This window comes from Ctenopharyngodon idella, chromosome 9 (assembly GCF_019924925.1).
Source record: "Ctenopharyngodon idella isolate HZGC_01 chromosome 9, HZGC01, whole genome shotgun sequence".
NCBI lineage: Eukaryota > Metazoa > Chordata > Actinopteri > Cypriniformes > Xenocyprididae > Ctenopharyngodon > Ctenopharyngodon idella.
Genome location: NC_067228.1, coordinates 34,656,373 through 34,671,397, shown reverse-complemented (window position 1 = coordinate 34,671,397; position 15,025 = coordinate 34,656,373). Strand labels below are relative to the sequence as shown.

The 15,025-nt window shown below is 38.9% G+C and overlaps 1 protein-coding gene across 2 annotated transcripts in view; it reads right to left on the bottom strand.

Moving 5' to 3' along the window:
• The window catches only part of LOC127519164 (FERM, ARHGEF and pleckstrin domain-containing protein 1), a 42,026-nt gene that overhangs the window by 5,669 nt on the left and 21,332 nt on the right, over positions 1–15,025 (bottom strand). The window contains exons 14-21 of one of the 2 annotated variants that reach the window (XM_051906678.1): positions 9,022–9,161; positions 8,725–8,814; positions 6,885–7,015; positions 6,456–6,537; positions 6,139–6,376; positions 4,452–4,651; positions 2,435–2,524; positions 2,274–2,356 (exon numbers count right to left, since the gene is read on the bottom strand). In XM_051906678.1, the coding sequence (XP_051762638.1) occupies positions 2,274–2,356; positions 2,435–2,524; positions 4,452–4,651; positions 6,139–6,376; positions 6,456–6,537; positions 6,885–7,015; positions 8,725–8,814; positions 9,022–9,161 (1,054 nt within the window). Of the gene's footprint in view, positions 1–2,273; positions 2,357–2,434; positions 2,529–4,451; positions 4,652–6,138; positions 6,377–6,455; positions 6,538–6,884; positions 7,016–8,724; positions 8,815–9,021; positions 9,162–15,025 lie in introns of those variants that run through there. The other variant, XR_007931739.1, reaches the window with a different exon arrangement.

The window sequence follows — 15,025 nt, the reverse complement described above, 5'->3', positions numbered from 1 at the left end:
CATTTTCTCCCCCCGGTGTCATGTGACTCGTTAGTGTTACAAGGTCTCAGGTGTGAATGGGGAGCAGGTGTGTTAAATTTGGTGTTATCGCTCTCACTCTCTCATACTGGTCACTGGAAGTTCAACATGGCACCTCATGGCAAAGAACTCTCTGAGGATCTGAAAAAAGAATTGTTGCTCTACATAAAGATGGCGTAGGCTATAAGAAGATTGCCAAGACCCTGAAACTGAGCTGCAGCACGGTGGCCAAGACCATACAGCGGTTTAACAGGACAGGTTCCACTCAGAACAGGCCTCGCCATGGTCGACCAAAGAAGTTGAGTGCAAGTGCTCAGCGTCATATCCAGAGGTTGTGTTTGGGAAATAGACGTATGAGTGCTGCCAGCATTGCTGCAGAGGTTGAAGGGGTGGGGGGTCAGCCTGTCAGTGCTCAGACCATACGCCGCACACTGCATCAAATTGGTCTGCATGGCTGTCGTCCCAGAAGGAAGCCTCTTCTAAAGATGATGCACAAGAAAGCCCGCAAACAGTTTGCTGAAGACAAGCAGACTAAGGACATGGATTACTGGAACCATGTCCTGTGGTCTGATGAGACCAAGATAAACTTATTTGGTTCAGATGGTGTAAAGCGTGTGTGGCGGCAACCAGGTGAGGAGTACAAAGACAAGTGTGTCTTGCCTACAGTCAAGCATGGTGGTGGGAGTGTCACGGTCTGGGGCTGCATGAGTGCTGCCGGCACTGGGGAGCTACAGTTCATTGAGGGAACCATGAATGCCAACAGAGTATGATCCCCTCCCTTCGGAGACTGGGACGCAGGGCAGTATTCCAACATGATAACGACCCCAAACACACCTCCAAGACGACCACTGCCTTGCTAAAGAAGCTGAGGGTACCTAAACCCTATTGAGCATCTGTGGGGCATCCTCAAACGGAAGGTGGAGGAGCGCAAGGTCTCTGACATCCACCAGCTCCGTGATGTTGTCATGGAGGAGTGGAAGAGGACTCCAGTGGCAACCTGTGAAGCTCTGGTGAACTCCATGCCCAAGAGTGTTAAGGCAGTGCTGGAAAATAATGGTGGCCACACAAAATATTGACACTTTGGGCGATATTTGGACATTTTCACTTAGGGGTGTACTCACTTTTGTGGCCAGCGGTTTAGACATTAATGGCTGTGTGTTGAGTTATTTTGAGGGGACAGCAAATTTAGACTGTTATACAAGCTGTACACTCACTACTTTACATTGTAGCAAAGAGTCATTTCTTCAGTGTTGTCACATGAAAAGATATAATAAAATATTTACAAAAATGTGAGGGGTGTACTCACTTCTGTGAGATACTGTACTGTATGTTGCAGCACTTCCAGGTTCTACGTCAAAACGCTGACTCATTATTGGCCGGCTCCTGCATCAGCATCACACGCATGTGTCGTGCTGCTCACGTGATCAGCGTCGGCCAATACTGAGCTGACATTCGGACATAAACACGGAAGCTCTGCAACGTAAATAGTGTAGGAGACTGACAGGGGAGAGACGAATTAGTTGAATAAAGTCATTATTTTTGTTTTGTTTTTGCACACAAAAAGTATTCTCGTCGCTTCATAACATTAAGGTTGAACCACTGAAGTCACATGGACTATTTTATGTTTTTATTACTTTTCTGTAGGGGTTGCACTGACTAGTCAACTTTAACGCTCTGCCATGACGCTTTAAACATGGCATCGACTAGTCGCTGGTCATGGCCTATAGAGGGCGTAACAGGATAAAAAAATCTTTGAAGTCCACCTTTACGCTCCATATCCTACAGTTAATGACAAATAAATGCATACTCCGAGAGCACTCCACAAGATATGTTTGATTATACCATCTGGATGCTCAATATTGATCGGGTGAATGCACGTTTTAAACAGCTTATTGTACAGGTACGTTAGTCGCTGTTCTGAACTGTGCTGCTACATGTACTACACACGCGCACATCATGTGCATACAGAATCATTCAGTAGTGCAGAAATGTATTGTCAATACTGTTCTGTGATTTATCAATAAAATAGCTTAGAACCTGAAGAGTTCTAGCATATATTTTTTTAGTAACTAAAACCCACAGCTTCACTATTAGTAGAGAGATGCTGCCAGGTAGAATTAATTCACACACAATCGCTCTCTCACAGTTGTGACTAGCTAATTAGTTTTTCCAACGATGCATCGAACTATAGTAGTTAAGCAGTGGGAAATGCACTTGATGACACACAGACACTGCGAACGACTCTTCAGCATTACCATGCGGCGACCACCAGTGACTGCTGCTGCACCATCAGGGTGAAGGAGTGCGGGACGCCCCACTCATCCTCACTCTCCCGGATCTGAACACAGAAACACACACACAGTCTGTTTCTTATGGCTGATCAATAACATCAGCACAAAGACGGATGAGTTCTTACTGTCATGCCGCGTAGAGGAAGTTGTCTGTGCACTGTGAACTGATTGGCTGAAGTTATTCCTCGAGTGCTGTACAACAGGACATCATTGAACTGGCTCCACATAGAAAGAGAAAGAAGAGTTCATCAGAGCGTAAAGAGTTTAGTGTTAGGTGCTGTTAATTTCGTCAGCTATATTTTTAATTTAGTCTTAAGACCCGTTCACACCAAGAATGATAACTATTAAGATAACTATAACGATAACTATATTTGCGTCCACACCAACAAAATATAACGGTCTGTTTATTCGCTCACGCGCTGCGGTTTCAAAGTGTGTACGTTTTCGCTGTTCTTGTTGCATTTACAGGCTTTAACCAGCAGATGTCCTCAGCATGCTATGTTTCGAGTGAATAGCTAGTGTAATCGATCTAATCTAACAGTGAATTTAGCTGACAAAGTCAATATAGTGGAATAAAAACAACGCCTAGTCTTTTTCACTGCAACTTTGAAGGAAGCCAGACCATGTTTTTGAAACTAGCACTGGATACCTGAGGTCATTTTATTTTACACTGTTTGCTAGACTGGCATAATGATCTCATCGTTAATACTTCTCATCATTTATTTCGAAGGTATGAACGATTGTTTTCCATATATGTATTTTCTTTAAAGTATCCTTGAAAAGGTCAAACGGTGGCTTTTTCTGGATCTCAGCGATTAACTTCTATGTAATGTCATCTCCCATTTTAAATGCATGAGCCCTTAAATTAGAATGGATTTTGATTGGCTGTCCGTGTTTTATCGTTCAACAGCTGGGGAAAAAAATCGTTCTAAAAGTGATCCCAACGATATTGTTCCTCTATATCACTATCGTTATAGACGTGGTGTGGACAGTACTATTCTTTTATATTTAGAATGATTTTTAGAACTATATCTTTATCGTTATCATTGTTTACACCGAAATTACCCAGAACAATTTGTCCAAGGAACTTTTTCCCCCCAGACCTGTTGCTGTCTGCATTTCAATTGTGGTCTAAAGTACCGTGAAGATTAAGTCTGGTGACGTAGGTCTGCGCGCGACTTTTCAGTTCCCCTCTGGATTTCGTCCTCCACATATAGGCTTAATAAAGCCTGAACCTCGTCGTCAGTCCATCAGTCAAACTCCATTGTTGATTCGAATAGCAAACAACTCTTACTGCACCACCGCAACAGACTTTTAAAAATGGTGGTTGAAATAAAATGCTGCGTGGAGTCAACCAATCAGCATGTTCAGTGCCCAGGTCCCACCCTCCAAAGTTCCTGAACTTTGGAAAAGTACTTCCTCGTGAGCAGGGACTTTCTGAGGGGGAAATTTTTACCCGGAACTTCATTTTGACCCTGGTCCCTGCGGTTGAAACACACAAAATATCACCCCAAAGTCCCTAAGTTCCTGAGGAAAGCTCCTGCGGTGGAAAAGTGGCTATGGTTATCTTTCTTGGTGTGAACGGGCCTTTAGTCATGTGTCAAATATGCAGTTTTTATCATATTTAATCAACCTGTTTTTAGTTTTAGTTGACTAAACATCTAGTCTAGTTTTAGTCAATGAGAACTTTGTCACATTTTCATCATGCTGCATAATGGACAAATTGATAGTTATGATTATATTGCTCAAAATTATAGTCAACAAAAAAAGACTTTAAGTTGTGTGAAACAGTTCAGGACAGAAAATGTATAATTTTAAGAGAAAACCAGCCTTTTTCACCATAGTTTTCATTAACAAATGAACACTAGTAGTATTAGGCCTTGGGTTAGTTGTATAGTTATTGTAATCATCTTAATTTCTGGTTCTGAAGGTTCTGAAAGTGGGGTTTTTTTACAGTGATGCCATAGAACCACCATTTTTGGTTCCCCAAAGAACTTTTCAGGGATCTTTTTTTTTTTTCTTAGTGTGAAGAACATTTTAATGATCTAAAGAACCTTTTGTGGAATGAAAAGTTTCCATGGATGATGAAAAGGTTCTTCATGGAACCTTCTTCATGTGTGTATGTGTACAGTGAAATCTCACCAGGAAGAACATGCGCTGTTGAAGGCCTTTCCCAGAGAGCTTGCTGAGGCAGCCCAGTCTGATGAGCTGACGTCCCGTCGCGGCCAGACGCTCAACACCAGTCACGTCCTTCTGAAGTTCCAGGAGTTTCTGATAGTTCTCCATCTCCACCAGACCAGGATGAAGCACAGCCTCCAGTTCACACACATCGTCCAATGCAGCTAGAACACACACAAACACATACATGAACACAAATATACACACACATTACTATTCAGAAGTTTGGGGTCAGTACAATTTTTTATTTGAAAGAATTGAATATTTTCATTCAGTAATGATTGATTAAATTGGTCAAAAGTGACAGTAAAGATTTATAATGTTACAAAAGATTTCTGTTTCAAATAAATGTTGCTCTTCTGAACTTTTTATTTTTCAGTAAAATCACAGTTTCCACAGAAATATTAATCAGAACAACTGTTTTCAACATTGATAATAATCAGAAATGTTTCTTGAGCATCAAATCATCATATTAGAATGATTTCTGAAGGATCATGTGACACTGAAGACTGGAGTAATGATGCTGAAAATTCAGCTTTGATCACAGGAATACATTACAGTTTACTGTATATTTACATAGAAAACAGCTATTTTACATTGTAATAATATTTCACAATATTACTGTTTTTAACCGTGTTTTTAATCAAATAAATGCAGCATGGGTGAGCATGTGTCACGAATTTGGCCTCTGTGGCTCCCTCCGATCACCACCTGAGGGCTCCCTCACCTGAGTACTAACTCCATCACGGACTTCATTTCCCATAACCCCGTACCTGGTCCTAATTACCCACACACCTGATCCTTATCTCCTGGACTATAAATACGCACTCACACTCTCACCCATTGTGAAGTCTTGTTTTGCCCTGGCTGACACTACTGAGCGGTTTTCCTTGTGATCTGTATTCTTGTGTTTGACCTTGGACTGTTTATTCTCATCGTGATTGTTTGCTGCCTACCCTGTTGATTCTCTGCCTGGATATTTGGATTTACTCTGCCTTGTCTGCCGCCTGCCCTGACCCTTTGCCTGTCCCTGTTTACGATTCTGCTCTGTCTTGGACATTGTTATTGCTGGTGATTGAGCCCTGCCTGTCTGACTACAATTGTTTAATAAAGCTGCACACAGATCCTACCATGTCTGACTCCTCGTTACAGCATGAAAGACTTCTTTCAAAAATATTTAAAAAAAATCTTACAGACCCCAAATATAATATAATATAATATAATATAATATATAATAGAGATTTAATAATGCTAGTTAAATCACACCTTTTATTAAGTGTAAATTTATAATTATTTTAACGTTTTGTCAGTTTCTGTATAAATAATTGAAAATACACCATGTCTTTCGTGTTATTTCTGGATTTAACTGAATTTTTAATTTCATGTTTATTTTATTTTATAGTTTTATTTTAAAAACATTTTTATTTTAAGTTTATTTTATTTATTATAACTTCAATATAGGTCAAATTTAAAAAGAAATACAGAAAACTCGTAAGGGTTCAAAAACTTTCTAGCACCTTGGTATCTGGATGTGAACTTCTCATTTACAGTACTTTCACTGTTCTTCAAACATTTGGGCATTTTAAAATTTCAGGGAACATGTTTCATCGCTGTTTTCATTAAACCTCTATATCAGAAGCGTGTCTCTCACCTCTGCAGTGGCTGTAGTCGGTGTGTGTTGGCGGCTGGTGTTTGCAGAGTCTGTCCAGGATCTGTCTGTAGTGCAGCAGGCGATGTAGAGGACTCAGAAGAAAGACGTTTAATGGAATGTAACACACCTTCTGCAGCTCAAACTCACGGCACACGTGCTCCAGCCGCCGGGACGCAGCGCACGCTCTCTCCAGCGCGTACACACACTCTGAGCTCGTCTGCAGCTGAGCTGAGAGAGACTGAAGGAGGACAAACACACAACACTGTCACTAACAGGACTGAGAACACAGCATCTGCTCAACACACACACACACACACCTTGAGGTGCTGTATGGTTTTCAGCAGCAGGTCTCCTACATGCTGGAAATCTTCCTTATCCTGCATACTGCAACGGCCTTCCCTAAAATACATAACAAACACATTGTTTTGTGGTTAACAGGAGAAAGGAAGTCAGGTTCAGAATGACATGATGGTGAGTAAATGATGACCCAATGTACAGTTTCGGGAGAACTATCTCTTCAACTTCTTGTGCACATTTAGTTCCTGAGCAATGGTCTGCTTTGACCAGCAGGTGGCTGCAGACTAATTATGTTTCCTGATTCTGCAGAGTTTAGCTCTAAACCAGATCTGTGTGTGTGGTGTGTGTGTGTGTGTCTCACCACAGTGATAGTCTCTCCTCGAGCTCCTGGAAGAAGAGTGAGTGTGTGTGTGTGTGTGTGTGTGTGTGTGTGTGTGTGTGTTTCTCACCACAGTGATAGTCTCTCCTCGAGCTCCTGGAGGAAGTGTTTGTGGTGGGAATGTAGCGGCTCATAGGTGGAGCTCAACAGTGTCTTCAGAGTGTCAGGAACACAGTCCTCTTTATCCAACACTCCCTGAAACTAACACACACACACACACACACACATCAATCACATTACAACACAATATCATTCCGTGGTTTATAGATTTGTGATTCCTATTAGTGTGCAGTTCATAATCAATCTATTGTTTTGGTCCTACTTTATATTAGGTGTCTTTAACTACTATGTACTTACATTAAAATCAATAATTGTTAGTTACAGTGTACTTATTGTGTTAGTGTTGTATTGCAAAACACTTGTGCTGCCACTGATGTGAGATACTGGTAAGGTTAGATCAGGTTTGTAATTCATTAACATACATACTGGACACATTTTAGGCAGTTTTATAATTAATAAAATGAATTAGACGTATGATAAATTAAGGTAGCATGAAAGATGAAAGCACATCACCAATATCCTCACTCAGTCAAATGAACTGGACAGAGCTGAAATGTTCCATAAAAAAATTCTTTCAAGACAGAAATATATAGTTTTTTAATATTTATTATTATATAGTAACAAACATTATAAATATTTTTTAAATAAATTCTGTAGCTGATAAGGTAAGCAGATTCCCTCTGCTGAGAAGCCACTGAGTTAAACTGTGGTAAAGTCCTACAAAATTGTGTTTTATGGGGACTTTCCATAGACGTAATGGTTTTTATACTGTTCAAACTGTATATTCTCTCCCCTAACCCTAACTCTACCCCTAACTCTACCCATCACAGAAAACTTTCACAGAAAACATTTTCAAAAAACATCACTTAGTGTGATTTATAAGCCTGTTTTTCTCATGGGGGCCAAAAATGTCCAAACAAGGACAAGGATTTCTGATATTGTCATCATTGTGGGGACATTTTGTCACAAGCTATGATGTGACCGAGGTCAGGACCTCTATATTTTTCCGAGGTGTATATAATAAAGGTTGTGAAATAATTGCATAATATAGTATTAACACTACTTTAGTGCTGCAAGAAGAATATTGCACAACACCAATAACCAAAATGGCCATAAAGTATGAGATAAGATGTAAGTAGCTAAACTAAACTTTTGTCTAATTTCAAATTGAAAACAGGCCTGTATAATTTACATGATTCATGTAACATAATAACTAATGTGAGGGGTCAAGAAACATTAATGAAGCCGTTTTCATCTTATTAGGCATTAGATTAATAATAAATGTGCACATATTGTGAATGAACTTAATAAACTTAGATTTCCTGTTAGCCTTCAGTAAATTCACTTGTCTAAGAAAATGATTTGTAAAACATAAATATCAGTTGACTCAGATGAACATGAAAACAGATGAACATGAAAAGACTATCGGTCAGAGCTCAGCTTTAGGAGGGGAAGAGACAGGGCAAGATAAGGAGACTGAGAGAAAAAGAAAGAGTGATGGAGATGATGGAGGTATTGACAAATAATCTACTGCCTACTGATATGGTTTTAATGCTATTGTTATCCAATATATTTATGGCCTTCAAACATCATAAAATGCACATATTTAGATCAGAGAAATCAAAATTTTCTCAGGAGACTATGCCCCCCAACCACCCTAACTAGCTCAAATTTGGGACCTTGCTGATTTTAAAGCCCTGCCTACAGCCCTGCTCATAACATAGGGTTTATCAGGATCACACACACCTGATCCACAGTGTCTGATGGGTGTGTGTGTATGTGTGTGTGTGTGTGTGTATGTGTGTGTGTGTGTGTGTGGAGATCTGATGAAGAGTCTGTCCATCATTTACCGCTGTGATCAGCTCCAGGTCCTTCAGGTACGTCCTCTCAGTGCTCAGCAGCTCTTTAGCAATGAAATATGCCTTATCAGCTGGACAGATCTGCACAAACACACACAACATCAGCACAATATATCACTTCATGAAAAATGACCTTAACTATACTACAGTTGAGTCATGGCCATGTTTTACTGTGCATATAAACACACATACAGTACTATATAATGACACTTTCCAATGACACATCAAAATACACTTTATTGACTGTAGAGTCAGTGACATGAACATGCGTTGATACACAAATCTCACCTTCCTCCTGTTGTCCTCCTCATCATCAGTGCGTATGGCACCACTGTCATTCAGCATGGGCGAGATGAGAGGAGACGGCGTCGCTCCTCTACAGTCATCAGCGTGACCATTAACTAATGTGACCGAAGCACACGTCACCTCTGAGAGAGACAGACAGATGAAGATCGTTAGGACAGATCTGAGGCAGATTCACAGTATATTGATTGTTTCAGTATGTGATGGGTGCTTATTTAGCATACAAATATGCATCAATAACAAAAAGTACCATGATATTACCATGTTTTTTTTAGGATATGAACCATGGGAGTGGAGTACCATGTGAATACCATGGTGATTTTACAAAATCATGATTTTTATCAAAATTGTTGTATCATGGTATTGTCATAGAACTCTTGGTAAAGGTTATAAACATTGACAGTTTAGTCTAAATGGGTAAAAAATGAAATAAATAAATAATAAATTGAGTGTGGATGTCTATGTCCATGGTCCCTCTAGAAGAGCACTTCCCACTAAACTCTACTCCTACAGGGTTTTTTTTCTCTCTCTCTCTCAGTACTTGCCCAAATCCGCCTCTTGTGTTTCCTTAGAGCAGTGCCGTCATGATGAATGAAGCAGCTGTGAGTGAAGCCATACACTACCAAACAAAGGTTTGGACACGTTTCTCACAAGCTTAAAGCTCTCAAAATAAAAGTTTGAAATGGATGAGTTAGGCCCCACTTCTGAAAAGAAGTACACTTTAGCATACTTTTAAACTTAGTACTTACTACAGAAATAATATAATTGCACTTACACTTTCAAGGTGTCCTTGTTACAGTGTAATGAAACTTTTAAGATTTGGTTTAGGGTTAGTTTCATGTAAGTATGCATACTTTACTGTTATTACTATAGTAACTACATGTATAACGCGTAACAAGAACACTGTAAAATATACTTAAGTGTGAACTGAGTGGAATGTTTTTGGACACTAAATCACATGTTAAAAGCAAATGTATTACAGTTTAACCCTCTGTTGCTCGTCAGTCATTTTTGACTGAAAAAATTTGTTTAGTTTTTTTAGAATTTTTTTACTTCATTGAAATGGTACGAAACTTGGTAAAGGTTTTGGCACTTGCTATGAAAGTTTAAATGGTCCGGAAAAAAATAGTCGCACTTGTGCTCCTCGCAGTCAAAAATGAGGAAATGAATGGGAGACATCTAGTGGAAGCGTTTGGTACTGCAGCCAAACAAAATCTTACTGAAAGCTCATTTTTTGAGATATCAAACTCAAATTTGGAACACATCTTGTTTAGATTTATGGCTTTGACTTTCTTGAAAAGTCAAAAATGTTTTTGAAAATATATAGTTCATATAAAAATTGAAAATAGTATTTTTGTGCATTTTTCATAACAATAAACGTTTGTAAATTCTGTAACTTTTTAATTTTCTAATTAAGTCTGTGCTCTAAAGCATTCAAAATTTATGACACTTTAAGTTGGAAATTTCATTTTCAGGTCTATGCTCAAAAAGTGAATAAATGGATTATAACTACAGCGTAAATATAATTTAGTACCATAAAATCCCCTAAAAAATACAAAATATTAAATAAAAAAAAAACATTATTGAACTAAAATATAGTACATTCATTTCATTGAAATAAAAAAAATGGTCATTTTGACCGACACGCGAAGAGCACCTGAGGGTAAAATTTATATTAAATGCTATCAGCTGAAATAGAGTGCTTTTTTAACATAAGTAGGACTTAAATTCATCTTTATATGTAATTTCAAAATTCTATTGTCTGTGAGACATAAAAGTTGCAGTTTTGTAAATATATAATGTATAATATAACCCTTTAAATTTCACCCCTAGAAGAAAAAATATTTTTTCTTAAAATTCTTATTATTGGACATATATATATACAAAATGTATGTTTTTATCTAAAAGATATAAAACTCTACCGTACGGTTGAGATGTCAGTTAAAGGGTTCAAATATATAAACTTTAAATGTAATAATCAAGTACTTTACATGAGCTTTAGTATGTTAGTCAACACAACAAAATAAGTGTACTTCTTTAAAGCACGACAAAAGACTGTTAAAATATAATGCTTTAAAATGTACTTTAAAGAAAAAGTTTAATTTGTTTTTACAAAGTGCACTTTTTAAAAGTTGAGTGACTGTGCAGAGTGAACAGAGCTGGAAGAAGACGCTCAAATATAAGAGAGTTTTGGTTTGTTTCACATTTTGGTCACTACATTATTGCTATATTTCCATTTGTGTTATTTCATACTTTTGATTTCTTGAACATATGAAACATTTTCTAATAATACGGAACATGTCCAAAGTTGTAACTAGTGTACATACAACACAAACTCATCCATGTAAACCATTCAAACAACATAAACAACGCACACTGCACCATACATACACGTACATCAAACGTGAACTAATGCATGTATACTGCACTTCATATACATACATGTGCTGACAGAGAGCGAGACATGCGTTGTGCAGCCACAGACAGCAGGAGGAGGAGGCTGGGGTGTGAGGGGGTGGGATTATGACAAATATTAGCTTCATAAGCTTAAAAAACAATTGCTGAGTCTTAAAAGGCCAACTGTAACTTTATTGACACTAGTGCACAAAATACATTGTTAAAAAGTCTATGTGGTTCATAAAGAGCAGCAGAACCAAAGGTCATTGAGAAGAAACAGGCAGGAAACATCAGAACAGAGAATAAGCTTGAACAGTGCTGAATGAGACAGAGGAGGAGAGGGAACGGCTATGTTCAGAATAGCATCTAACATACTAACATAATTGTTGCAGCATGGTTATTGTATGCAGTATGTCCATTCTCTCATCTTTTTGTTGACTGATTATTTGATCAGACTGTCAAAATGTAAGATATTTTTACGCAAAATTATTATTTTTTTCCTACATGATAACTCTCTGGATTAAACATGTCTAATTGTTAGGGTACGGTATGTGTCAGCAGTATGTAAATGTGTGTTGCATAGTTCACATACTTCATGTTTCATATACTATTTTTCTAAATAGTAAGAAGTGTACAATGTGCAGCACGCAGTATGCTTGTGTTCCATTCTGAACATAGCCATTGTGTGAGAAAGATCATCAACATGTCATTCACACAAATCAACAGCAGGTGGCGTGATTTTTCTCAGGCCATGAAGCTGATGGAATCATTTGAAAACAATCCTGGTGTATAATTTGATCATTGTGTGAACAAACAAAAGAAGATCAGTCATGTCACAAACGTACAAAAGGATATTCAAATTTTCATGTGTGAAAATTTTCCAGAATGCACTGCTTTTCAGCTTTCATCGAAATAGAACAGAACAGCCACAGGAAGGGAGAGCATGCAGCCCAGCATTTAAAAACACCAGTAGTTACAAAGATTCATTCATTCCATTTTAAATGCCAGCAGAAAACATAAGCATTTATTGATCATAAATGACAAGGATGACAAGCTCAAGCTGTTTCAGAAAAAAAACAGGTATAAAACAATGGTGAATATCAGCCAATAGCGCAGTGATATCAAAGCTGAGTGAGAAATCAGGCAGGGATTAGAAACACTTGTGCTAGGTGGCATTGTCATATTTTCATAGTTTTTTCCTTGAATTTTTGGAAAAAAACTCTACAGCAGGTATGCAATTTCTGTTAAAATATCAGTAAAAACCTAAATGAAATGGCCTTTCTAATCCCTGCTCAAGGATAAAAGTTAAACCCATGGGCAAGGTAAGGTAGAGGTGCTCAGGGAGGGAAGGAGAGTGAAACACAGTGAGACGCAGACACTTTCTCTCTAGAGACCGAACCATCACACAGCTTAAAGGGTTAGTTCACCCAAAAATGAAATTTCTGTCATTAAGTACTCACCCTCATGTCGTTCGTTCATCTTCAGAACACAAATTAAGATATTTTTGATAAAATCTGAGGGTTTCTGAACCACACATACAGTAGGCAGCAACGTCATTGCACCTTTTGAGGTCCAGAAAGGTAGTAAAGACATTGTTAAAACAGTCCATGTGACTACAGTGGTTCAACCTTAATATTATGAATCGAAGACAATACTTTTTGTGGGCAAAAAAAAAAAAAAAAGACTTTATTTAACAATTTCTTCTCTTCCCTGTCATTCTCCTATGCTGATCACATAGTAAACGAAGTGCAGGCTTCCGTGTTTACGTATGAGCGCTGGTTCAGTTCGCTATACACATGAGCAGCAAGATGCATGCATGTGATGCTGACGCAGGAGCTGGCCAATAAAAGGGCCAGAGGCCAGAAACACTCGGATTTCATCAAAAATATCTTAATTTGTGTTCCGAAAATGAATGCGGGTTTGGAAAGACATGAGGGTGAGTAATTAATGACAGAAATGTCATTTTTGGGTGAACTAACCCTTTAAAGGGACAGTTCACCCAAAGATGAAAGTTTTGTCATTGCTTACTCACCCTCATGTCTTTCCAAATCCATATGGCCAAATGTGACCAATTAACTGTATACTTCTGTTGTATTCTAACAGAGCAGTGCGAACATTCTTCAGAATTTTTCCCTTTGAGTTCCATGGAAGAAAATAAAAGTCATACATGAAGGTGAGTAGCTTATATAATGACAGAATTTCATCACCTGAAATCTCTTACTGACAAATACATTCATCACAATTCTGACACAACAGGACAAAAAACCCTTATATTCAAAATGCTTACATTTAAATCTACCTAATTAAAAATCATGCAGGATTTAATAAGATACCATTAAAAATGTCCAGTCTCTGAATCTGCTGGTTTCTCGCAGTAAACAGAGATATTTACCAGGCTCAGGCAGAACGAGAAATGAGCCACACAATGAAGATCATGATATAAAGCTCTTTTGCCAAAGCTCAGGATGAGAGAAGCTTCAAAAATCACACTGTCCTTTAAATGATTCATTGAAGATCAACTGCGAATGCCAGCACACATGTACAAATGGCAAATTGATGGTTAAGAATATTAATGAAGATGAAGCTCTACACCAGGGGTAGCCATCCCTGCTCCTGGAGGGCTACCATACTGCAGAGTTCAGCTCCAACCCCAATCAAACACACCTAGCTAGGTTGGAACTGAAGTCTGCAGGAAGGTAGTCTGCAGGAGCAAGGTTGGGTACCGCTGCTCTACACCAGGGGTTCTCAACTCTGGCCCTCGAGATCCACTTTCCTGCAGAGTTTAGCTCCAACCTTAATCAAACTTATCTGTATCAGCTAATCAGGGTGTTTAGGATTATTTGAAAATAACAGGCAGGTGTGTTGGAGCTGGGTTGGAACTGAAGTCTGCAGGAAGGTAGTCTGCAGGAGCAAGGTTGGGTACCGCTGCTCTACACCAAGGGTTCTCAACTCTTGCCCTCAGGCTCCACTTTCCTGCAGAGTTTAGCTCCAACCTTAATCAAACTCCCCTGCCTATAACTTTCTAGTAGTCCTGGAGATCTTGATTAGCTTGTTCATGTGTGTTTGATTAAGGCTGGAGCAAAACTCTGCAGGAAGGTGGACCTCGAGGGCCAGAGTTGAGAAGATTGCTACACATGCTTCTATGACAGGGGTGGGCAACTCTAGCCCCTGAGATCCACTTTCCTGCAGAGTTTAGCTCCAACCCTGATCAAACTCACCTGCCGACAACTTTCTAGTAATACTGAAGGTCTTGAATAGCTTGTTTGTGTGTGTTTGATTAAGGTTGGAGCAAAACTCTGCAGGAAGGTGGACCTTGAGGGCCAGAGTTGAGAATCCCAACTCTGAGAGAATACTAAGTTTGCTACACATGCTTCTATGACAGGGGTGGGAAACTCTGGCCCCTGAGATCCACTTTCCTGCAGAGTTTAGCTCCAACCCTGATCAAACTCACCTGCCGACAACTTTCTAGTAATATTGAAGGTCTTGAATAGCTTGTTTGTGTGTGTTTGATTAAGGTTGGAGCAAAACTCTGCAGGAAGGTGGACCTTGAGGGCCAGAGTTGAGAATCCCAACTCTGAGAGAATACTAAGTT